The 25,696-nt window shown below is 47.2% G+C and overlaps 2 protein-coding genes across 4 annotated transcripts; both read right to left on the reverse strand.

Annotated features, from left to right (window-relative positions):
• Positions 1-3,865: 3,865 nt before the first annotated feature.
• Positions 3,866-8,072, reverse strand: LOC127299739 (pentatricopeptide repeat-containing protein At4g15720). Of its 3 annotated transcripts, XM_051329779.2 has the most exons (5): positions 6,148-8,072; positions 5,816-5,981; positions 5,585-5,714; positions 4,331-4,408; positions 3,866-4,255 (listed from the first exon to the last, which is right to left on the reverse strand). In XM_051329779.2, the coding sequence occupies exon 1, from the start codon at positions 8,006-8,008 to the stop codon at positions 6,221-6,223; it is 1,788 nt and encodes a 595-aa protein (XP_051185739.1). In that variant the 5' UTR covers positions 8,009-8,072; the 3' UTR covers positions 3,866-4,255; positions 4,331-4,408; positions 5,585-5,714; positions 5,816-5,981; positions 6,148-6,220. The 3 variants fall into 3 exon arrangements, with proteins under 3 accessions (XP_051185739.1, XP_051185738.1, XP_051185737.1); XM_051329778.2 differs by having other exon boundaries at positions 4,331-5,714; positions 5,816-5,927; XM_051329777.2 differs by having other exon boundaries at positions 4,331-5,714.
• Positions 8,073-12,152: 4,080 nt separating this feature from the next.
• Positions 12,153-14,624, reverse strand: LOC127299740 (actin-3). The gene is made up of 5 exons (XM_051329781.2): positions 14,469-14,624; positions 13,755-13,829; positions 13,270-13,663; positions 12,569-13,182; positions 12,153-12,440 (listed from the first exon to the last, which is right to left on the reverse strand). The coding sequence occupies exons 2-5, from the start codon at positions 13,812-13,814 to the stop codon at positions 12,375-12,377; spliced, it is 1,134 nt and encodes a 377-aa protein (XP_051185741.1). The 5' UTR covers positions 13,815-13,829; positions 14,469-14,624; the 3' UTR covers positions 12,153-12,374.
• Between the last annotated feature and the right edge of the window lie 11,072 nt (positions 14,625-25,696).

Here is a 25,696-nt window from a genome sequence, read left to right on the forward strand (position 1 = left end):
CATACATATGGTTACCTGGCCGACGCCGATAATGAACCCTTCCGTCATCACCACGCTTGTTGATCGTTGGAGGCCAGAGGCGCAGTTTTTACCTCCGGACTGGGGAGATAACCGTGACTCTTCAGGACATGTCTATGATCCTTGCACTCTCCATTGAGGGGAAGCCAATGTGAATTGACACATCTAGTGAAGATTGGCGGGGGCAGATGTTTGACCTTATTTTTAAGGTTCCCGATGATACTATAAACAATAAGGGTGAAGAATTAAGGTTCTCCGATGGGGCTACTTTCACTTGGATCTCATGGAACTTCAAGACATGCCCGGAGGATGCCGGTGAGGATTTGATTAAGTTGTACGCCCGTATGTATGTGTGGTGTGTTATCACTAGGACTATCATTCATGACATCAGTGGAAAGGCCGCTCAGTGGTATTGGCTCAAGGCGTTAACCAATGCGGTATGTTATCACTAAAATCTCTCATGCATTTCTCAAAATCCCAAAATGCATGGCCTAATACTCTGACCATTTTCCCGTTGTAAATCCTTCCTTGTTCGCATACGGTTCAGCCACATGAACCATGCCCGGGTTAGTGGTGACCATCGCTCCCAACAACCTATGGTTTTGGTTATATGCTTCCTCCCAATCACCGTACAACATCTTGAATGAGGCTTGCTTCGCCTTGCATGCCTTCCCGTACTTCACCTTGTAGTCAAAGATAGCTTTCACAAGATCATGCACGCTCTTGATGTTCATTGTTGGAAGTGGACGAGATAGAGTTCGAAAGCCTATACACGATGAAATCGTACTTGAGTTGTCGGTGCCCGTGCTTCGCATCTTTTCCATCCATCCTCATGCATCAACACATGTGAGTTGATACACAACAAGATATGTGCCAATCGGAGCCTCCCTTCCATGGTCCTGCACGCAAAACCCAAGGGCATCCATCCTATTTGCATTTAACCGTGTAACACTTCTTCACGTCCGAGTGAACCATCGTGTACAGATGATGGTGCTTAATGGTGTACTCCTTAAGCTAATGCTTAAATTCCTACAATGTTGTGAACTTCAATCTGGGAGAAATCCCATTACTCTCGTGATTACCATCCCAGTGAGAAATAGGCCTTGGTCTAAGCACTACACCCTTGCCACCGTCAATCATGGCTTCATCTGCGAGACTAAGATCACAAAACAAGGGCCTGATGATCCCGTCCTAATACCATATCGTGGATTTCGGCCTCATTTGCCGGTGAATCCCTCATCATCAATTTCTTCACTAGGACCATCATCATCCGAGTCTGATGCATAGCATCGACTATACGGGAGGTCGCGGTCCATATTTTATTGTGTATAATACTTATCCAAATCTCCAACATTGTTGTCATGGAGCTCAACCTCAATCTCGGTGTCCCCATACTCATCATTTTCCTCTTCCAATACTTCGGCTTGGTACTTTGAAATCGGGCTCAATGTGTCCATCACGTCATGTTGATTCCGATGAGGTTCACTCATTTCCTATTTGTTCAAGGGTTGATCACTCCTACCATTCAACGGGGAGGCAAGCCGGTTCAAGTCCAAGTGAAAAGTACTATCAACCTTTTTGGTGGCAAACAACTTAAGAGCCTTATCTGGTGATTTGGCCACCACCTAATTGTATGCAACCCAACGTTGATCGGAGCTGATACACATTGCCTTCCAATGGACAATCGTTCCGAACCCGCATTATGCCTTCCCTCCAACTCAACAACATAACTGGGCTCCATCCAATTCAAATCAATCCTAACTTTTTCCAAGCCCTTCGCATAGTTACGACTACGCTCGAACACCAAGTCAACCTCATTCGAGTCCGGCAAACATGGACAATTCTCGCCATCCCTAAAATATGCATGAAAACACAACGGTAAAAAATGTCAATAAATACCCAAGACAACATTAACACAAACATTGTAGTCACAAAACCAAAACCTAACCTACAAATCTAACAATAACCCTAACCCTAACCCGAAAATAACAACAATCCTAACCCTAACCTACAACTCTTAAGAAAATTGCTTCCTATACATCATAGAAGCCAACATTGGACAAAACAACAAGAATCAAAGATGCATTTTGTGTCAATTCATATTTGTAGTGTTTCCAAGATTTGAACATGTGCCACAAAAGTACATCAATCTATTGGGTTAAAACAAGGGAAATGGGGGAGAATACCTCTAGGAACTTCGGGTGGTCCAACTCCACGTAGAAAGCCTTTAGATATGTGGATTTTTGGTAGAGAATTAGAGGAGGGGAAGAGGAACCCTAGCCGCCGTCACTGCTCTTCACCTTCCAGGACTCGCGCAGGAGAGGACCGAATGACCAGGGATGGGCTGCTCAGGCCGAGAAAAGGGAAGTCGATGTGCCGCGTCGCAGACAAGGGCGCGGCACACCCCGCAGTGCAACGCCGGCGTCTAGGGCGCCATACTTACAAACACTGGGTCCCACGAGTCCATGCTGGAAGGTCTGCCGCGTCGCGAACAACGACGCCACACAGATGACTGCGGCGCCCCAGGCATAAAAGGGTTATTGCCGTGAAATAGCTTCGCCAAAAGTTTATTTCTCGAATTACTTTTACATAAGGGTTATTTCGGTTGATTCTGCCATTCAACACATAGTGTAGCATCGGCTCAAAAAGAAGCTAACCGATATGTTGGTTCGGCTCATAGCAAAGTTGTGTCAGAATTAGCAAGAGCTGCCCTATATGTCATAGAGGAGAGAGGAGAAAGATGTAGTTTTACGTGCAAAAAGGTGCATGCATGTTGTCAGTATAGGCCCAAACAAAAGCGAATCCACGTTGTAGAGAAATAAAAGCGAACTCAATACTCCAAGCACGGCAACGAATTCAACTTTCTGCTTCACAGCCAGGGATCAGCAATCCTTTGAATGAATTCAGTTAGGCTTCAAAACAAAAACAAAAACAAAAAAGTTCAGCTAGGACAACAAGCAGGCCGGAGCTGAGATGCTTCACCGAGTGACACATACTAATGTTCTGATTTTAGGAGCATTTGAGAGGAAATGCATTAGTATAGAAATTAGTGACGCATTGTGTTGGGTGTAATAGATGCTCAGTCCTGTAGCTCTCTGCTCCTTGGTAAGGATGGCAATGGGCAGGGTATTGGCAGGGTAGACCAATACCATACCCATACCCATATAGTCAATGGGTATAAACATCTACCCATACCCGTACCCATGGGTATAAAACATTACCCATACCCGTACCCGGCGGGTACCCATACCCATTGGGTACCCGGTGGGTAGGTTAAATTGTACACAAGTCAATCATAATTTTACATTTATCGATAACAATTTCGATTGAAAAAATTAATTATCTCAACTAAATAACAAGTACTTGAGTACATAACTAACATAATTTTAAAATCACATTCTCATATTCTAACTCATAAGTCAACAGAAGTAGACGTGTCACGTAAGAATTTAACAATAAATGGGCAGGGTATGGATATACCCGCGGGTATGAGGATATACCCGCGGGTATGAGGCTATACCCGTGCCCTACCCATGACTTAACGGGCAGGGTATGGGTACTACCAATGGGCATAAAAGTGTACCCATACCCTGCCCATGTGGGCACGGTACCCGCAGGTACCCGTACCCGTGGGTAAAATTGCCATCCTTACTCCTTGGAGTGTTCATGATAACATCTACTTGTTCAGTACTTATATAAGAATCATCGGTTCTTCAGTTATATAAGATTGCAAAGTGTGTCCTTGTCGAATTGATCTGATCATTAAATAACATTTGCTGGAAAGTTCATTTTAGTTTTGGTTTGTCGAACTGACATTATTTTTCAGAATGGGAAAAATGAATGGGAAAAGGCTAATTAAGTCTGGGATGTACTCATAGCTTACACAAGAGGCAATTGCACTGAAGTTCCAGGATTGACAAGTGTTCAAACTAGTGATGAAGCAATCTAGACACAGATATATGTAGTCTCCTCTCCACTTATTACATTAAACTTGAAAGTGTAGAAGACAAGTCTGGATCATCTAACTCTGATTCATCCTATTGTTCCACATTTCAGGTCCATCAAGTTGCATCTTTGTAGAACTTGACACTCCAGCAGAGCTTTGCTGAACTTCAAACAGCAAGGTTGTATATTGTCCAATAATTGGTGGCATAACAATTGTCAATGCACCTCCTGATGGTACTGGAGCTGTTTTCTCTGTATTGTTGCCACTACTAATGCCCAAGTCATATGATTCCTGATCAGAAGGCAGGAAATGACTTGAATGTTGAAGTAACTATGTTAGAAATAAAGAGATGAGAAAGAAAGATACCTGCAATCCTCCATATGATGTCGTAGAGGTTATTGGTGGATTTATGATGCCATTACCAATGACAAAGTCAAATGATTCCTGCTTCACATGAAGGCATGGAATTGCATGAATGTTCAAATAATTATTGAAATAAAAGGATGAGAAACAAAGATGCCTGAATTGTGCACTACATGTTTGGTGATCCAAAGGAACGAGATGTTGAATCTGTTTCGGAATTCAGAATGACCGTTAGGCGTTATTAGCAAAGAAACATACAATAAAGTATGAGTTTGTTGAACTTTAGCTTTGCATCCTAACCCAGCTGATGGATTTGGCTTCAACATTTTTTTTGAGTTGGACTGAGTCTTACCATAGCGAGAACAACAGTGTAAGATACTTTAGTTCTCCATCATCATTAGTATGTTGACAAACAGAGCTAGCAGAAAATGCTCGCCAAAACCCGCGACAGAGAATGAGAAAATTTTAATAGTACAATGCTAGCAAGCAAATACAGGTAAACTGAGGCATCCATACCTTTCAGCATGCCTTGCCGACAGATTACTTATAGAGTTAAGGCATGCGACGCTGACTTCAAAATTTTCGATATTACTACAGTCTTACCCCAGATTGGGCACTGCTAGTGCTCAGGTTATCTGAAATACAGGCTATATTGGACTTAGAAAAAAAAAAAATACAGGCTATATTTTTAGAATTCTCCAAGTAGGATTTCATAAGAGGGACTGCTGATTATTTTTCCAGAAGTCCAGCCTCATATGCAAAGTTCAAAGCATCAAGCTGTTGACCCTTCATCACAAGTTCTTTGATGATATATGTACAACCATGATTCAGGTCAGATAAGGCAGCTTAATTTTCAACAGATTCACTTGAAAAAGATGACCTACAAACTGAATCTTAAGATACAAAGCACCAGCAGCATACATACACGGTCAGGCGAACCAAAACTATAGGACAGTGACAATTCATCTAGCTAGAGGACAGACACACATATCGCAGCTATCACATTAGAATATTTTGGGGAACGGAAATATCTCGGCACGAAGTTTAGTGAACCGTACTAATTTAGTGAACCGCACTGTAGAATTCAGAAACACAGTGAGATGTTATGTGCAATCAGAATTCAGAAACACATCGAGATGTTGTGCAAACAGAATTCAGAAACACGGTGAATAGGCCATCAACAGAACGCAGAATGTGCTAAATCACATGGTAATCATGATCGCAAGAAGATAGTAGGTTCACAATGAATAGGTTTACCTGCTAATTCTGATCAACCAGTGAGCTGCTGTACAAATAATGTTCACAAAAACGAACAAACGCGTAGGAAGGAGGTTCTGGTGGATCAATCCTGAACAAGAAAGAAGAAGCCGGCGTATCTTGATCAATCCTGAAAGAGAAAGATAGAAGGCGGCTTACTGGTCGATCGATCGGACGGCGTTCTCTTCGATTTGGAAGGATGAAAAGCATAACAACAAGTCAACAACTAACCTCAGCCCCCGTAATCTTCTCTCTGTTTATTCCCGCAAATTGCTGGGCCAGTTTCTTTTCGTGCCCACTTCCTTCTATTTTGACGGCAGCGGATCGTAGCCTCCCCGTGTGACTACACGTCATCCCATAAAAAGTTTACATAGGTGTAGCATTATTGCGTTTATACCTTAAGAAAAGACCATATCCATTGTAACAAGAATGCACAAGGTCAAATGGGATGGTCGATCAAACTAATTTGAATTAAGCTAGAGTAAACTCAATACAAAGATTGGGCCAGTTTCTACAAGCACATAAATGCTCTGGAACAGTATGGTGCATGCCAACCGAGTTACCTGAAGACAATCAGATAATGTTCCTTTCCTTCTCTATCACAAAGTTCAAAACCACTCTGATTTCAGCCTTGAATCACCAGTAGTCATTGCAAGAACATGACCCCATCTTGAAGTGATGGAATCTATTCAGATCCCTCACAACAAACTCCCTCTCCATAATGTCACTTATGAGCTTGAACCCATCATGGCAGTCGCAGCACATCCTCAGGTTCTTCATCACCCTGATGGTCATCCCCTTGGGGATAACCAGCAAACCAAACCCTAATGCCAACATCTCACTATGCACTCCAACCATTACACCTTTCCCGTCCTCTCCATCCTCTTCATGAGCATCAAATACTCTAGTACTACCTAGTCTACCATTATAACCCTTCTCCCGCATCTTACCCTCTAACTCATCAAGCAACATCATCACTTCATCTGCCCTTGCACCGGCGGGTGATACCAACCCGGCGTAGAACACGTAGGGGACATCCTTTATCTCAATCCAGCTGCACCCAGGATCTTTCCGTATGCCTTGCTGTCTCATGTTCGACCATACAGCAGCAGCATTGTCAGCCTGACCGGCTGAAGTGTATGCATTTGACATCACTACCAGTGCACCTGCTACATCTTGGTTGAACTCTGACAATATGTGGCCAGCTCTGGTGGCTAGATCTAAGCGCCTATGATTCCGGCAAGCTGACAGCAATGAACTCCACAGCATGAGGGTGTCACGGCCTTCAACCTGCACTTTGTTGGCAAGCTCAAATGCCTCATCAAGCCGTCCTGCTCGGCCAAGCATGTCAACCGCACATGTGTAGTGGTTGGCACATGGATTGATGCCATATTTGGTCTGCATCGAGTGGAGGAGATGGAGGCCGGTGTCAACAAGACCTGAATGGCTGCAAGCATGCATGACACCGAGCAGTGTAACACTGTTTGGTTGCACATTTTGATCGATCATCTCATTAAACAGATTGAGCGCGCACCTAGCAAGACCATACTTTGCTGCTGCCACGATGATAGAGGTATAGCAGATGACTGACGGTTGCTCAATTCTGTCGAACACCTTTCTTGAGTACTCATAGAATCCACACTTGGAGTACATGTCAACCAAAGCAACAGCAATCACGCCATTGCATCCATGCCCAAACCGAAGGACTGTTCCATGCAGAGACTTGCCAACTCCAAGCCGCCCGACGCCTGCGCACGCGTTCACGACGCTTGACAGCATGAAGTGATTGGGCGCCATGACAGTGCTTTTGGTTCTGAACTCGGCGAAAAGTTGAATGGCCTCGCGCCCAAGCGCATTCTGTGCATAAACGGACAGCATCGAGCCCCACGATACCACATTCCTCTCCGGATCAGCCATACCATCAAACACTGCACGTGCACACTCGACACTTCCGGCCTTGCCATACATGTCGATGAGTGCGGTGGCAACGACAGCGTCAGACGCGTAGCCCTCGACCTCGGCACGGGCATGCACTTGCCGCCCGAGTCCAGCATCAGCAAGGTGTGCGCAAGCGCTGGCGGCAGTCGAGAAGGTGAAGGCGTTCGGTGGCACCCCGCTGTGAGACATGGCACGGAGGAGAGAAACAGCCACACGGGGTCGGCCGGCGCTGGAGTACCCGGACATGAGGGCCGTCCAGGAGACTACATTCCGGACGGGCATTCTGTCGAACAGGTAGTTGGCGTCCGCGGTGGCGCCGCATCTGCAGTAGGCGGCGATGATGTGGTTGCAGGAAGAGACGGCGGAAGCGGTGCCGACCTTGAGGAGCTTGGCGTGCGTGGCAGCGACGGAGGCGTGGTCGGAGGCGCCGCGTAGCAGGTGGATTAGCAGCGGCGTGAGCGTGGCTGTGGTGGAGGTCGCCGCCATGGGAACGGGTTGTCATGGCCGCGTCATGCATCGACCACTTAGTGTGGACGCGTTTAAGAACTAAAACCTTCGGAGGAAATTGACAGAAGAAAAAACAACATTTTTTTACTCAAAAATGGTCGACTTATATGCTGCAATTTAGAATCTGATTTTCTCGTTTAAAAAAGATAGAACTCCATTAGGTTGAATTAGACATTAGGCTGCCATGGATTACGTAAAAAAAAATTGAAACCTAGGCATGAAAAATATTTGTCGTCTAAGAGTCGTGAAAAAAAGGGAAGAATCGATCGGAAATCCAATTCCGCTCACGAGTGCATATGAATCCATCCTCCGGAATATTCTGTACAAACACAGAATATTTGGATGTATATGCGAAATTTTATTTCAGAATATTTTGACATATTTTTATTTGTTTTTAATCATTTCTTATAATACACCTTGAACCAAAACACCACCTCCCAAATCGATACACTGGTTGGATTATGATACAAACGAGATCAAGCTTACTCTCGCCACAACGCATCATTGCATCAAGCACCACAAAAGATGCCAATCGCGATATGTGATGGTGTATTTTTTTCCTATGACTGGTAGCATATATACTCCGTATATGACGGTTTGGTATTTTAGGAAAATATGAGACGACAGTTTGAGCAAGTTTATATTATTGGCCTTAGAGCATCTCCAGTCGCGTCCCCCAAAGCGTCCCTCAAAGGGATTTGGGGCGCGCCGGACAAAAAAAGCGTTCCATCCGCGTCCCCCAAAGCCCTTTTTTGTCCGGTGCGCCCCTATACGGTGTCCGGCGCCCCGAGCCCGTCCCCGTCCCACAGGGGACGCTCCGGGGACGCCGGACACAACGAAAAGCGAGGCCAACCGACGCGGGGCCGACCCGTCACGGTGACAGGAAAATTCGTCTCCCACTCCCGCCAAATCCCGCCGCTCCAGCCAAATCGCGCCTATACCGCCGCGCACAGGCCTCCCAAAACATATCCCGCCGCCGATTCATTTCTCCTATCCCGCCGATTTCTTTCTCCCTCCCGCCGTCCACCCGCCGCCGCTACCCTCTCCCCATTCCATGGCGCCGCCGACAGCCCCCAAAAAGATGGCGAAGAAAGCGGCCAAGAAGCCGCCGGGCAATGCGACGATAGGGGCGAAAGCGCCGTTCGCGAAGCCGCGGAAGGCGCCGGCTGCGAAGAAGAAGCCTGAAGGAATGACCGAAGATCAATGGCAGCAAGATTGCCTGCGCCGGAAGCTATCGACGGCGGAGCGGAAAGGACGGAGGGCGGTGGAGCTGGAGAAGAAGGCTCAGGCGGCGCGCCAGCACCAGCACGTAATGGCCGGGTGTATCACCGCCACCAACGCGAGCCCATGGAGTACGTCCATGCCGGTGTACGTTCCCGGAGTGATCTCTCCGTCGCAAGCCACCTTCTACAACGACGGCCCCTCCGCCACTCCCGGGTGCGTGACGCCTAACTTGTCGCCGCACTACCAGGATGCGCTGCCGCACGGCGGCTTCAACCCCAACCACCCTCCACTCCCCGCGTACGAGCAGCGCGAGCCAGGACCCGGTCCGGACGGCGACCCTTTCACCGGCCGCAGGGGTCCGCTCGAATACGACGGCGCCGGTGCTGAGGAGGACGACGGGGTTGAGGAGGAGGACGACGAGGAAGAGGAGGGGGTGGAGGACGACGAGGAGGACGACGATGAGGACGAAGAGGGCGGCGACGAAGAGGACGACGAGGGTGCCGGTGACGATGATCTCGTGGAGGTAGACGCGGACGGCGTGAGGACGAAGAAGAAGAAGAAGAAGAAGAAGGCGTCGGGCACACGAGGCCCGAAGTGGACGCCTCTGGAAGATCTTTGTCTGTGCGAGTCGTGGGCGACGGTGAGCCATGACTCCATCATCGGCGCCAACCAAAAAGGCGGGAAGTATTGGGCGAGGATCAAGACCGAGTTCGATGAGCGCAAGCTCATCAACAGCGACTACCAGAAAGTGACAATGAAGAGGAGCCAAAAGGCAATGTCGACGCGATGGGCCATCATCCGTGCGTCGGTGAACTCCTTCCATGGGTACCATCACGACTTAGAGACCGCAGGCGACGGCGCGCCGACGTCGCCCAACCGGGTACGATCGTTTCTTCCATAATCCGTAGCGCCCACATTGTGTTCGATGAAATGACTCTGCTTCCTTTGGTTAGTTTGATCGGGCCATGGAATTGTACGCCAAGAACTCGGAAGGTCACAAGCCGTTCGCGCTGATGCATTGCTATGGCAAGCTCAAAGTGAATGAGAAATGGCGGCTGACGCGCCTGTCGCTGTCCAAGGGGAAGGACGCCATTGATCTGGACGCGCCGCTGGCAACTTCGACAGGCGTCCATCGGCAACAAGGCTGCCAAGGCCGCCTTGGCCGACGCCGCTGCCTCGAGAAGACGCAGCGTCGATCACGAAATGCCTCGCCGACGTCTCCTCGACCTTTATCTCCCGCGACAAGAAGGCCGACCAAAGGTGGGCCGAGCTGCTCAAGAGGCAAGATGAGAAGCCGGAGCTCAAGAAACGCAGGACGACATGTCCCCGCCGAGAACGTCGACGAGGGAATGTCTCCGGACGCGAGCGGCGCACAACTTCTTCAAAGGCCGGATCCTCGACGACATCGAAGCCAAAATGGCGGCGGCGACGCGGCGGCCCTGGCAGCGGCATCGGCATCGGCGGCAGCAGCGGCAGCAAGAAGAAGAGCCGACGCGTCTTCTACTGCTACACCTGCGTCGGCCTCCGCGTCGGCGACGGAGCAGACGCACCATGCACAGGAACAAGCAGATCGCGACGAGGTCATCGTGCTCGACGGGCCTGCGTCGACTCAGGACACGACGCCGTCGACCAACCCCTTCTTCTAATTTGCATGCACCACCGGTCTGTAATATGATCGCGCGCCCAGTACTTTGATCGATCGCCGCTACTCTGATCGCGACGAATCGGCGGGAACGATCTCTTTTGAATGCATCTATTTGAATTTCTGATTGGGGGCGGCGTTTGGGGGACGCGGCTGGGGAGCGACGTCCCCCAAACGCGGTACGAACAAAACACGTCCCCCAAACGCTCAATCCGGCGCGGTTTGGGGGACGCGGCTGGAGATGCTCTTAGGGATGCAAAGGGCGGTAGTCAAAACAGGTCAAGTAACTTGTAACTTTTTTTTAGCAATTAGTCTAGCTTAAACTAGATAATGCTTTTACGGGTTTATGCATGCGGTTTGCAACCCCTTTACACACACAAATTTGATCTGAAACTCCCGGTCCTTGTTTTGATGGGCCGGGATCAATGCCTCCCAGTTGATCCATAAACACAACAGCATAGCTAGACCACACAAACTGCATTGACAGTCAAACGATGCCAGGCCAATGGTTCTTCCGTCCGCAGACCCCAATCCACCTTCAACAGATGAACAGTATCCATATCCATACCTACTAACTCTTCTCTGGTGCGCAATTCAGAGCTCAGCAGAACCACAAATCACAGAAACGACATCAGCCAGTGCACCTGAATTCATTTCATCCAAACGAAAGAAAGGCAGCAAAAAAAATGAGAAAAAGAACTGTAAATGAGTAACCACGGGCTGAGATCCAAATCTAGACATCTAAAAGTTAAAGCCACAACACAAAGGTATCCAAACCGCATGAAGCAATCAATGGTTGCACATGACAAGGTTTTTAAACCATCAAAGGCCCCTCTCTGCTCACACAGCACCCCATGTTCTCCAGGTACATTACCATGTTCCTGCCTTGATCGTGCATTCAGTAATCTGTAGCACCAACATGCCATGTTTTCTGTGGTACATATCAACCAAAGAAGCAGAGCTCCTCGCATTCATCGTCGACAGCAAACAGCGAAAAAGGCAGATCTGCTAATAATGGGGTAATGATTATTCACAATGTTTGCGCAAGTGCTGGGAATGGGTACACAGTATTTGGCCATCAGGGCAAAATTAAAACCAAGAACCGTGAATCAAATTGGCAACCCGACAGATTACATATCTCAGAACTCAGAAGTGAATGTACAGGAGAAAAGAAATGATAATGGACACACGAAAACTCTTACGAAAGTTTGTGGTAGATACTTTTTGACACTTTTAACACTAGCACCAAACTTGGCATGACGAAAATTGGAAGATGCAGTATATGATTCAGCACTGGTTAAATATAGCAGCCCACTGAACATATTACGAGTCCACCAAGGTACACAATTTTGATCCAACAAATAAATCCAGCAATACAGCTCAACGGGACCCCACAATCTCAAACATAGTAGCTTACATGGCAAGAACTTGAGAAAAGAACAGCCAGAATAGAGTGGAAAGACCCAGATAACTTGGAGCTTAGAAGCACTTCCTGTGAACAATCGCTGGGCCTGACTCATCATACTCGCCCTTTGAGATCCACATCTGTAGCATAAAATCAGAATGCACTGTTAGTACGACAAACATGTACAGTAACACATATAGTTTGTCTACTCAAATATATCAAGATGCATATTGTTGCTATTTGAGCAAAAGAAATGTGCAAGATTCACCTGTTGGAAGGTGCTAAGGGAGGCAAGGATGGACCCTCCGATCCAGACACTGTACTTCCTCTCGGGTGGAGCAACAACCTTGATCTTCATGCTGCTTGGTGCAAGGGCAGTGATCTCCTTGCTCATGCGGTCAGCAATACCAGGGAACATAGTTGAGCCACCACTGAGCACAATGTTACCGTAGAGGTCCTTCCTGATGTCCACATCACACTTCATGATAGAGTTGTAGGTGGTCTCATGGATTCCAGCAGCTTCCATGCCAATGAAAGATGGCTGGAAAAGGACCTCAGGGCAACGGAACCTCTCAGCCCCAATGGTGATCACCTGCCCATCGGGCAGCTCGTAGCTCTTCTCCACAGAGGAGCTGCTCTTGGCATTCTCCAGCTCCTGTTCATAGTCAAGAGCCACATATGCAAGCTTCTCCTTGATGTCCCTTACAATTTCCCGCTCGGCAGTGGTGGTGAAGGAGTAACCTCTCTCGGTAAGGATCTTCATCAAACAGTCAGTTAAGTCGCGTCCAGCAAGGTCAAGACGAAGGATGGCGTGGGGAAGGGCATATCCTTCATAGATTGGCACGGTATGGCTGACACCATCACCAGAATCCAACACAATACCTGAAAAACCAATAATTGTTATTTCCCAGCTCAGATCAAGGACGAAGCTTACATCTGTGAATGTAACATGATGTGTCAGACAATTACCTGTTGTACGTCCACTGGCATAGAGGGAAAGCACAGCCTGGATGGCGACATACATGGCTGGAACATTGAAGGTCTCGAACATGATTTGGGTCATCTTCTCCCTGTTAGCCTTGGGGTTCAGGGGTGCCTCAGTCAGCAGCACAGGGTGCTCCTCAGGAGCGACACGGAGCTCATTGTAGAAGGTGTGATGCCAAATCTTCTCCATGTCGTCCCAGTTGCTGACGATGCCATGCTCGATTGGGTACTTCAAGGTGAGGATACCCCTCTTGGACTGGGCCTCGTCACCAACATAGGCATCCTTCTGCCCCATCCCCACCATCACACCAGTGTGGCGGGGGCGCCCAACGATACTTGGGAAGACAGCCCTTGGCGCATCATCCCCAGCAAATCCGGCCTGTGGAGAATATCAACAGGAGTATGTAGTTAGAACCATGAAGGTCCAGACTAAGGTTTTACACCAATTGACCAGAAGGAGCAATACAAACCTTGACCATGCCAGTTCCATTGTCGCACACAAGGGGCTGGATGTCCTCACCGTCAGCCATTTTGATTTGGTGACTCTGTTGCATAAATTTCACAAGAAGGCTATTATAACCAGATCCCAATGCATAAATCACACGAACAAAAAAGAAAATACACCACACAAAAAATCTCAAAGTTAATACCGTGCAGTAGCAATCTTATCAACTACAGGCTACATCATCTGCTTTCTAGATTCTTTTTTCTTCCATATATATACCAGTAAGAAGATCAAATATATTCTACTTACAGAATACGGAGTACTATGTAAGAAAATCCATCAACGGATCAATTCAAGGCCGAATCATCTGCTACATTCTTGCCAAGAAACACACAAGAGCATCCAAATGTCCACTCGCCTATGCCCTTTTCTTGGCCGCTCTACTTTACTGGGACACAATCTAAGCGCCCATCACAGTCCATCAGTTCGAAGTCCTAACTAGTAAACTCCGGGACCGGGAAAATGGCTTTAGCAGGAACCGCATGTACATGCAGGACTGCAGAAACTGATCTTTTCTTGGGTAATAAATCAGATCTAGCCCGCTCGGGAACTGGATCTACGGTTCTCGATAGCCCCCAGCCTCGACCAACAAAACCGCCCGTTTCCATGGCCAAATTTAGGATGGATAACCCGAAAAAAGAGAGCGCGGAATGGTGCGAGGATGCCTGGCCGTGCTTACCGGGGGGTGTAGGGGAACCTGCTCGCCTGAAGACCTCCTACCGAGATGAGCGGACGCTGCGGGAGCGGAGGAGGAGGAAGGATGAGGGGGTGGGTGGCGGCGGTGGTGGCGAACTAGGCAGAGGCAGGAGAACCAAGTGCTAGCCTTGGCCTTGTGCTCTGTTTTATATGGACATCTTTTTTCTCAACCCTCTCGTGATTTTCTTGGGGGAAATAAAGTATTTTTCTGTCAGTTTTGGTGGGAAATTGAATGAGAGAAAATGGTTGGCATGGAATAACAAACAATTAAGACCTTCTATTTTTTTCTACAGGTATTCTCTAGTAAAGATTTGAATTAGAGTTTGTAAAATTGTGTACTTCACAAAAAAAAACAGGTTTTGAGAGTTGGAATCAACTTTGTTTGAAAAACTAGATTGCATAAGCACGACAAAATAGAACGTGAACGTTATGTTTATGTGTATATGTTTAGGAGAACCAAAAATTGCGCTAAATAAACTCACAAAGCGTTGATCCGACACACGCATAAATGAAATTGCAAGGATTCTAGACACAAAAGGGCATCGAAGAAATCCTTTCGAAGTTATTTCTTTGGTCCTAACAACAGACCAGTTTAACCCCACATTAACAATTCCTTAATTTCATGTTTATTGATATGTACAACTCACAGGAATAAATTATTTGATATACCATCCACAACTGTTTTAGTAGATGGACACTTTAAAGAAACAAATAACTGACCAAAATAAAGGAAAGCGGACCCAATGCCATCTCATGTCCAGTTATGAATCTCCTAGTAGGCAAATTATCTGCTCAACTCCAGTTGTCACGGACCATATAATGTACTGTGTATGATAAGCATGTAATGGAAGCGTCATTAGAAATTCTCCTCCCGGTTTGCAAATTCCAGCTAAGTCAGGTTGTAAATCAGATAAATATGTACTGATTTAGCTTTTCTTTTTGGAAGGAAAGCCCCATTTTCTTCAATTATTTCCTTCCGCATAAATTAGAAGTGGTCCAGATAAAAACAGCAAGATAAATAAGGGAATCTGTTCTTAAGATCCTGGGGCTGGAATGAGCTGGCGGTGGATAGAGAACGTGGGCCGCACGATGGGTGACGTGGAGGTAGTTCAGCCGTCAGATTGAATCCTTATGGCCCCTAGGAAGCGCTGTGGTGCACGGACGTGAGGTCCAGCTCGCTTCGCTGGTTCCTGCTTGGGCCTGGGCCAACTGAAAGGAAGGCCCAGCTCACCTAATAATATTCCATCGGTTTCTTTCCTTTCCTTTCCTTTATTTTTATATAAAATCCAGCATGTACCTGAAACTTTTTTGAAGACCACACGGGAAAGAAGCCAGCTTGTACCTTTGAGTCATCTGATTAACCTAAGTGCAACTCGCCATAGTGTTCCATTCCACCATCTTTTTAGGCTTTCGATTGGATTCAACTTTAGGTGGATTTAGGGCATACAACTTTGGTATGAATATCTACAGAGATCAGTTAAATATTATATATTTCTAGAAGAATCTCCACTTGAGACATATTATATTATGTTTCATTTTTTTGAATGCGTTGAAGCTCTATATTAATCAAATACAAACCTTATAAGAAAATATGGGCATAATAGTAAAGCGCAATCTAGGAGCACTCAGTTGCTATATGCATCACAACTTGCAAGAGGTGAGGGTGAAATGCGATCAACAAAGCTCTTTGGTATCTTGCTCCCACAAAGCCAGAGAAGAGGTGTATGTGTGTGATGGACAAATAAAGTGGTCTGATCAACTTATATTACCCCCAATGGTTATGGCATATACGAAAACGAGTATGGATGCTACCAAACACGAACATGGAGTAGATGTTTACGAAAAAAAAATTATGGATCGAATGTTTACTTAATTACATCGGCAACTATGTGCATATCCAGTTTTCCAGAATACTAATATGGTATGCTTCAGATAATCGCTGAAATTTTCCACCCTTGGTCCACTAAAAACCAACAACTATGGCTGGTCATCGATCTTTAGCTAGAATTTGATCAACTTTTTTTTTTGAAGTAGGAACACTTAAATTAATATGAGCAGCAAGCCGCCTCATTAAAAACCTTTCAGTACCCTTAGGTACCCTAGTAAGGAAAAAAGTGCGTAAGAAACTTGCTGCTCCGAGGATGATGAGGACATCCCTACTACACCACTACCTCCGTCATTAATAAATGAAGATGAACCTGCTGTGGAGCTCAAGTCCAATGAAGTTCGGATTGGACCAATTACAAGGGCTCGTGCGAAGCTACTTAAACAACAGGTGAACTTGTTTTTAAACGGTACTTTGATTGATGAGAACTTTATACTGCCTAAGTCCTATTACTTATGTATCATCAGGTATCAAGAAGAGACGAGCATCACACGAGGAGGAGAGGAGCAGCTGGACATGAAGACGGACGTCAAGATGGACGTGAAGCTGGACATGGAGCTGGACATGAAGATATCTCATGGACGCGCGAGGGAGGAGCGGGAGGCATGCGCGAGAGGAGAAGAAGACGTCCAGGCCGGTCCAGCACCCGGTCCGACCGGCCGCAGATCAGCCAACCTGATCGACCCGATCGACAGGCGCCAACCGGACGCGATTTATCGTACCGGATAAAAAGCGGAAAACCTCGCAACTATCCGGTTGCCGCCGGTTGACCGGACCCCAGACCAGCCGACCCAGTTGCCGCCCGGTTGACCGGACCCGAGACCGGCCGACCCGGTCCCTGGCCCGGTTGACCGGATTCCAGACCGGATTCGTCCGAGTCTGTCTCGACCAGATCTATTCTGGGTCGGTTATTTTTGTATCTTTTCGACCAGAACTCGTCCCGGACGCCTATATAAAGTGCCCAGGACACCCCCCCTAGCTGCTTTAGACCACGTTTAAGATAAACCCTAGTTCTTAGTTGTTTGCTCTAGCAAAATTATTGAATCCCTACACCATATTGCTTGATATTGTGTAGAACCTGGAAAATTCTTGTGTGATCTGCTGTTCCACTGGGAATTAGACGGTTGCAACTTACCGCTTCGTGGTCGGCGGCTACGTGCGCAAGTGTGTGGAGTTGCGAATATCCTGCAGGGTTGAGAGCTGTTGCATTGGCGACAGGGACCAATCGAGAGATCTCGTTGCGTCATACAAGTTATCTTCCACTTCATCGTCGTGTTTCTCCGTTGCCATTACCCCGTGATCATCATCACCACCGTTGCTTACTGAGAAGATCGGGCCACCCCTTATCATTTTGGTATCAGATTTCCAGTTTTCCTCGGTAAGCCATCCACAATCCACCCCATAGTTGAGTTGTGAGTGTTTCCTATCCAGAAAAGCCAAAAAAAAATTATGGTTAGGGTTTGCCATAGCTTTAGATTGCACTAATTTCAAGTTTTAGTTGCTTTTCGTAGTTGTTTTTGCGTATCTTTTCTTTCTATCTAGTCTTTTAGGGTTTGAGTTTACTCTACCATCTTGTCTTCCTTTATCTTGTGGTGTCAGTTTTTGTTACTCCGAGTCCACATAGCGTACAGTGTGCTTGTTCCCAACCATAGACACAGCCTTTCGATATAAAGTGACTAGGAACTTCCCCAGAAGAGACTAGTTTTACCGCTCGACAGGCTGCTCGTTATGTTATTGGTGCTTTGCATTTTTCTGTTGGCCATGTTATCAAGGAGTTGTGTCAGAAAATCAAAAAAAAATATTGAAAAGAAGCAAAAAGAGCTACATCGCTGCGTGTGTTATACAAATAGAAAATCCAAAAAGAAAAGTGAAGTGCTAGTTGAATCAAGTGAAGGCCTAAGTTTACTTTACTGCACCTGTAGTTGAGGAATCTTGTGCCTGTCTCGTTGAGCTTTGCTAGCGTCTCTCGTGTGCATTGCAACTTTTCCCACATATAGTTGCATTGCCCCATTATATCGCCTTGTGTGAGTATCATTGGTTTATATGAATGGTTAGTAATGCCTTTTGGTTTGACTAATGCACCTAGCACTTTCATGAGACTGATGAACCATGTTTTGCGTGATTTTATTGGCAAGTTTATGGTTGTGTATTTTGATGACATATTAATTTACAGCCGCAATGAATCTGATCATATTATACATATTCGACATGTTTTGCAAGTGTTGCGTGATAGTAAACTTTATGGTAATCTTGAGAAGTGCACATTTTGCAAAGATAAGGTCATATTTCTGGGTTATGTTGTCTCTAAGCATGGAGTAGAAGTAGATGTGTCTAAAATTGAAGCTATTCAAAATTGGCCTACTCCCATGAATGTGAGTCAAGTTAGAAGTTTTCATGGTCTAGCTGGGTTTTGTCGCCGTTTTGTGCCCAATTTTTCTACTATTGCTGCACCTTTGAATGAATTGACTAAAAAGGGTGTTGCATTTGAGTGGGACGTTGCCCAAGATCATGCTTTTGATGAACTGAAACGATTGTTAACTTCTGCACCGTTGCTTGCACTTCCTGATTTCAATAAGCAATTTGAGATTGAATGTGATGCTAGTGGTATTGGAATTGGTGGTGTGTTGATGCAAAAGGGTCGCCCAATTGCATATTTTTCTGAGAAACTTTCTGGTGCTAAGTTGAACTATCCAATATATGATAAAGAATTGTATGCTTTGATTAGAGTTCTTGAGGTTTGGCAACATTATTTGTGGCCAAAGGAATTTATCATACATTCTGATCATGAAGCTTTGAAATATCTGAAAGCCCAATCTACTTTGCATAGGCGTCTTGCTAAGTGGGTTGAGTTCATTGAGTCTTTTCCGTACATTATTAAACATAAGAAGGGAAAAGATAACATTGATGCTGATGCTCTATCTAGGAAGAATATGCTATTCACTCAATTTGATGTTAAAATTCCTGGTTTAGAGGTGTTATGTGATTTGTATGCTACTCATCATGATTTTGCTGAACCATATCGCTTATGTGCTCTTGGTAAAGCATGGGAAAAATATCACATACATGATGGGTTCTTGTTTCGAGCTAACAAACTATGTGTTCCAGAATCGTCTGTGCGTTTGCTCTTATTGCAGGAATCACATGCTGGAGGTTTGATGGGTCACTTTGGGCGTGAGAAGACGCTACTCATGCTCGCTGATCATTTTTATTGGCCAAAGATGAGGCGGGATGTGGACAGGTATGTGAAGAGGTGCATTACTTGCAATAAGTCCAAGTCCAAGCTGAAGCCTCACGGTTTGTATACTCCATTACCGGCACCTACTACACCTTGGTAAGATATTAGTATGGATTTTGTGTTGGGTTTGCCGCGTACTAAAAGAGGTCATGATTCTATATTTGTGGTAGTGGACAGATTTTCTAAAATGTCACACTTTATTGCTCACAAAAAGCGACGATGCGTCGCATATTGCTAACCTGTTTTTCAGGGAGATTGTTCGACTACATGGAGTCCCGAAGACTATTGTTTCTGATCGTGATGTGAAGTTCATGAGCTACTTCTGGAAGACACTTTGGGGAAAGCTTGGGACAAAGCTACTGTTCAGTACTACTTGTCATCCCCAAACTGATGGTCAAACTGAGGTGGTGAATCGAACCTTGTCACAACTATTGAGATCCATGATCAAGAAGAACCTGAAGGAGTGGGAAGAGTGTTTGCCGCATGTGGAGTTTGCTTACAACAGGGCGGTACATTCTACCACGGAGCTATGTCCTTTTGAGGTGGTGTATGGTTTCAAACCCATTACTCCACTTGACTTGTTGCCTTTGCCCATACATGAGAGAGTTAATATGGAGGCATCCAAGAGGGCAGATTTTGTGCGAAAAATCCATGTGAAGACTAAAGAGTTGATAGAAAAGAAAGGCAAGAGCAATGCTGCAAGGATGAATAAGAAGCGCAAAGAGATGTTGTTCAAGCCTGGTGATATGGTCTGGGTACATTTTCGCAAGGATAGGTTCCCCAAGCTGCGGAAGTCTAAGTTGAAGCCTCGTGGTGCTGGTCCTTACAAAGTGCTTGCCAAGATCAATGATAATGCATACTCGATAGATCTTCCAGTTGATGAGTTTGGTGTCAGTAATTCTTTCAATGTTGCTGATTTGACACCATATGACGGAGAAGACCTTGGAGAGTCGGGGTCGACGCCTTTTGAAGGGGGGGAGATGATGAGGACATCCCTACTACACCACTACCTCCGTCATTAATAAATGAAGATGAACCTGCTGTGGAGCTCAAGTCCAATGAAGTTCGGATTGGACCAATTACAAGGGCTCGTGCGAAGCTACTTAAACAACAGGTGAACTTGTTTCTAAACGGTACTTTGATTGATGAGAACTTTATACTGCCTAAGTCCTATTACTTATGTATCATCAGGTATCAAGAAGAGACGAGCATCGCACGAGGAGGAGAGGAGCAGCTGGACATGAAGACGGACGTCAAGATGGACGTGAAGCTGGACATGGAGCTGGACATGAAGATATCTCATGGACGCGCGAGGGAGGAGCGGGAGGCATGCGCGAGAGGAGAAGAAGACGTCCAGGCCGGTCCAGCACCCGGTCCGACCGGCCGCCAGACCGGCCAACCCGGTCACTGACCCGGTCGACCGGGCGCCAACCGGACGCGATTTATCGTACCGGATGAAAACTGGAAAACCTCGCAACTATCCGGTTGCCGTCCGGTTGACCGGACCCCAGACCGGCCGACCCGGTTGCCGCCTGGTTGACCGGACCCCAGACCGGCCGACCCGGTCCCTGGCCCGGTTGACCGGATTCCAGACCGGATTCGTCCGAGTCTGTCTCGACCAGATCTATTCTGGGTCGGTTATTTTTGTATCTTTTCGACCAGAACTCGTCCCGGACGCCTATATAAGTGCTCAGGACGCCCCCCTAGCTGCTTTAGACCACGTTTAAGATAAACCCTAGTTTTTAGTTGTTTGCTCTAGCAAAACTATTGAATCCCTACACCATATTGCTTGATATTGTGTAGAACCTGAAAAAGTCTTGTGTGATCTGCTGTTCCATTGGGAATTAGACGGTTGCAACTTACCACTTCGTGGTCGGCGGCTACGTGCGCAAGTGTGTGGAGTTGCGAATATCTTGCAGGGTTGAGAGCTGTTGCATTGGCGACAGGGACCAATCGAGAGATCTCGTTGCGTCATACAAGTTATCTTCCACTTCATCGTCGTGTTTCTCCGCTGCTATCACCCCGTGATCATCATCACCACCGTTGCTTACTGAAAAGATCGGGCCACCCCTTATCAGAGGATTACACAGTGTTCATACAATCGCGATCAACCAGAGACGAGACGCAGCTCGGTGGTGATAGTTTGTTCGAGCTGTTTTACAACATGGGTGTGTATCCATCGATCGGTTCCAGCTACCCTAACCTGGCAGTAAGATCTGTGGACCCACCATGCAGTTTGAGGGTTTAAGGACCGGTCTGAAAGTCTGCACTAAAATGCAATAATCTATTACAGCAACCTTATACATTTACATTACTATAGCAATATCTTGGTACTATGATACAAGTTGGGTTTGCTTTGCGCACACGTGCACGTGGCAAGTAGTACCCTGCACATCTGGCGATTTTGCAATAGTGCACCGAGGCCCCATGTTGTCGGATGGACGACGATCATTAGGCCCTAAACCCAGGTCATGAGTCGGTCACACGTTGGGAGGTATCCCCATGTGCATGCACGAGAGGAAGATTCCCCGTTTTCATGGGTTCGTCCATCGCAGGCACGAAAAGCAGCTTGAGTTCATACCAGAGATCGATGATTCGTGATGCTATGGGTGGTGAATCAAGACAGACGGCAAAGTCCGTCGTGAGATTGTCTCCTCGCGTTAGAGTGTGCCTTGTTCGTCGCTCGCCAGTGCTCCTGGCTTGTTTGATGGATGCGATCGATTATTGCCTATTGAGATCTCTGGCCAGTTTTGCCTACAATTTTTTTTTTTTTTGAAATGGGCAAAAAAGCCTTTGCCTTATATTAATATAGGAGAAGCAAACAGGGGGTGGCAGAGCCAAAAGAAAAAAGAGGGAAGGCGGGAAAAGAAGAACCCGTCCCCTAAAGGTACAAGCACGATCAGCCTATAAGCTCCGCCAGATTCTTAGCGCCGGCAAGGACCCAGTCCTTCCCTTCATCCTTGATCTTTTGCATGACAACCAAGGGCAAGGAAGATTTGTTGTTGAAGACCCGCTCATTCCTCTCTTTCCAAATCTCCCAACTGATAAGCAAGATTGCAGTTCGTAAACCTTTGGGAGAGGAAGTGGGAGTTTTTGCGATAGCATGCCAGTATTCCAACACTCTAGACCTCCCCGCCCCGAGGCAGCGGATAAGGTCCGGGCAGTCCAGCCAGGAAGCTGCAGCGATCCAAATTCTCTTAGAGGAGCGGCATTCGAAGAGAAGGTGCCGAGCCGTTTCCGGGGAGCATCTGCATAGCTGACAAGAAGGATGATGCGGCCAACCTCGTTTGGCAAGACGGTCAGCAGTCCAGAGGCGGTTTTGCACCGCAAGCCATGCAAAGAAACGGCATTTTGGTGGAGCCCAAGGTTTCCAAACGATGTTACCAAAAGAGCAAGGCAAAGCGGGCAAGAACTGAGCTTTGTAGGCGGAACTGGCCGTATAACACCCATTGGGAGTCAGCGTCCAAACTATGGAGTCCTCCGTGCCTGGCGAAAGTTGAACAGCCGAAAGGAGATCCCAAAGGCGAACGTATTGCTCCATATGATCGATGGTGAAAGCCTCGACCGAAATGTCAGCCACCCAGTTGTGACCTTCAAGGGCGTCTCGGACAGTCCGGTTTTTCATTTTAGACGCCACATATATAAGAGGAGCCAGGTCTTTAGGTGGGGTGCCATTTAACCAAGAAGAAGACCAGAAGGAGGCTTTAGCGCCATCGCCGATGGTGACTGAAGTAGCGGCGTTGAAGAGGTCCAAATCCGAGGCATCAATTGGTGTTTCGAACCCACCCATGGCTTTTAAGGGCTGTCCATTTGTACCAAAGCCATCTGAGTCTCAAGGCACGAGAGAATTTTTCCAAGTCCAGAATCCCAAGCCCGCCAAGCTCCTTGGGTCGGCAAACCTTTTGCCAGTTTACCTTGCATTTCCCTCCGCTGACCGTCTCTTGACAAGCCCAATGCATGCCACGACTGATCTTTGCAAAGGCCTTGAGAATGCCCTTGTCAGCTTTCAAGGCCGTCAACAGGAAGATCGGCATAGAGGAGAGCACCGACTTAACAAGAGCGGTGCAACCCGCACGATTTAGAAATCTGCCTTTCCAAGGGTTTAGGCGTGCAACCGCTTTGTCGATGTAGGGTTGGAGATCTGCCCGCTTGAGTCATCCAAGAGAGATAGGTAGCCCCAAATACTTTATGGGGAAGGGGACTGTGACCGCCGGGAAGTTGGCCAGAATTCCATCTAGGTCGACGTTAGAGCATTGGATGGGGGCGATGGAGCTCTTAGCCACATTGGTCACCAGACCAGTAACCTCCCCGAACTGTTGAAGGATGTTGGCAAGTCCGTCGAGGTCGTGCACTGTTGGGGTTAAGAAGATGGCCGCATCATCGGCATATAAAGAGATTCGGGGGCCTGTCAAATCTCCCGGCATAGCGTGAAGAAACCCGGATGCCGTAGCCTCCTCTAAGATCCTCTGAAGCGGGTCTATGGCGATGTCGAACAGAAGAGGCGATAAGGGGTCTCCTTGCCTGAGGCCGCGCCCATGAGGGATTTTCTTCCCAGGAACCCCGTTAAGTAAGACCCGTGAAGAAGCCGTTGAGAAGAGGGTCGTCAAAAGAGCACGCCATCTCTGGGGAAATCTGAGACGTTGTAAGAGATCCAACATGTAGTCCCAACGTATCGAGTCAAAAGCCTTGGCGATGTCCAACTTGACGAGAAGGGATGGGACTTTGCTGCGGTGTAGCTTGCGGGCGGTGTTTCTAACGTACATGAAGTTGTCGTGAATAGTTCTGGACTTTATAAAAGCGCTCTGGCTGCGTGACACAATCTCGTTCATCTTAGGGCTGAGACGACGAGCCATAGCTTTCGCAATGATCTTCGGGACCGCATGGATAAGACTAATAGGTCAAAAATCCGCAATGGTATCCGCGCCATCCTTCTTAGGTAGAAGAACCAGATTGGCGGTATTGATGATGTGAAAATTGCGCGCCGAAACCTCAGAAAAGGCGTTGATGATCCCCATAAGATCGTCTTTGATAATGTCCCAACATGTGCGGAAGAAAGCCATAGAGAAGCCGTCAGGTCCCGGGGCCTTATCCGAAGGCATTTCAAGAATGGTCTCCTTGATCTCATTCTCGGAGAAAGGGAGATCCAGGTCTTCTAAGGAATGAGAGGTGAGGTTCAGGGCCTCCCAGTTGAAGTCCAGCTGGCGAGGAGGGGGTCGACCTAGGGCTTGGCAGAAATGATCGAAGATCAGCTTGTCCTTTTCTTCGTGTGTCGCAGCCCAACCATCATTATGTTTGAGCCTTAGGATGTGGTTTTTGCGCTTCCTAGCATTAACCCGAAGATGGAAGAATTTTGTGTTGGCATCGCCCTCCCGAAGAATTTTGCCTACAATTTCTTGTAGTGTAATTAGCGTACTGTGTGGCAGCTAGTTAATCCAAAAAAAAAAGTGTCCTGACCAAAGATCGAACGTGAGCAACCTTTGAGGACCAAAGATCAAAAGTTGTGTCGCCCACTCCCGAGAGATCAAATCTCTATTAGGTTTGAAGCTCCACGTCTCCAGCCTTCGTATGTTGAATGCAAACTATGTACATGAAGCGTTTCCGGGTCGTCCCATCCTAGAAGACCCGGGAGGAAAAACCCTAGCATCGCTTGGGTTCTCCTCCACGCCCATCCCCCTCTGCCGCTCCAACCGGCTCTAGCCGTACGCTAGCGGTGCCGGAGCGAGGAACAAGGGCAGCAGGCACTGGATGCAAGGTACTAGCGGCCGTGTCTGTCGCTAGGGCGGTGGCACTGGATGCAAGGTACTAGCGGCGGCATCTGTCGCAAGGGCAGCGGCGCTGGATGTATTAGATTTGAAGCTCCACTTCTCCAGCCTTAACTAGGCGTTGCGTCTGATAATACGGTATATGTTGTATACAAACTATGTACATGACATGAAGCGTTTGCTGGTCGTCCCATCCTAGAAGACACGGGAAGACAAACCCTAGCATTGTTGGGGTTCTCCTCCACGCCCCCTCCTCTGCCGCAGCAACCGGCTCTGGCCGTATGCTAGCGGCACCGGAGCAAGGAACAACGGCGGCGGCACTAGATGCA

This window comes from Lolium perenne, chromosome 5, assembly GCF_019359855.2.
Source record: "Lolium perenne isolate Kyuss_39 chromosome 5, Kyuss_2.0, whole genome shotgun sequence".
Taxonomy (NCBI): Eukaryota; Viridiplantae; Streptophyta; class Magnoliopsida; order Poales; family Poaceae; genus Lolium; species Lolium perenne.

Coding starts and splice junctions, on each gene's coding strand:
- LOC127299739 (XM_051329778.2), bottom strand. CDS start 8,008: ATGGCGGCGACCTCCACCACAGCCACGCTCACGCCGCTGCTAATCCAC.
- LOC127299740 (XM_051329781.2), bottom strand. CDS start 13,814: ATGGCTGACGGTGAGGACATCCAGCCCCTTGTGTGCGACAATGGAACT. Junction 13,664..13,754: donor ATGGAACTGGCATGGTCAAG/GTTTGTATTGCT, acceptor TATTCTCCACAG/GCCGGATTTGCTGGGGATGA. Junction 13,183..13,269: donor TGCCAGTGGACGTACAACAG/GTAATTGTCTGA, acceptor TTGGTTTTTCAG/GTATTGTGTTGGATTCTGGT.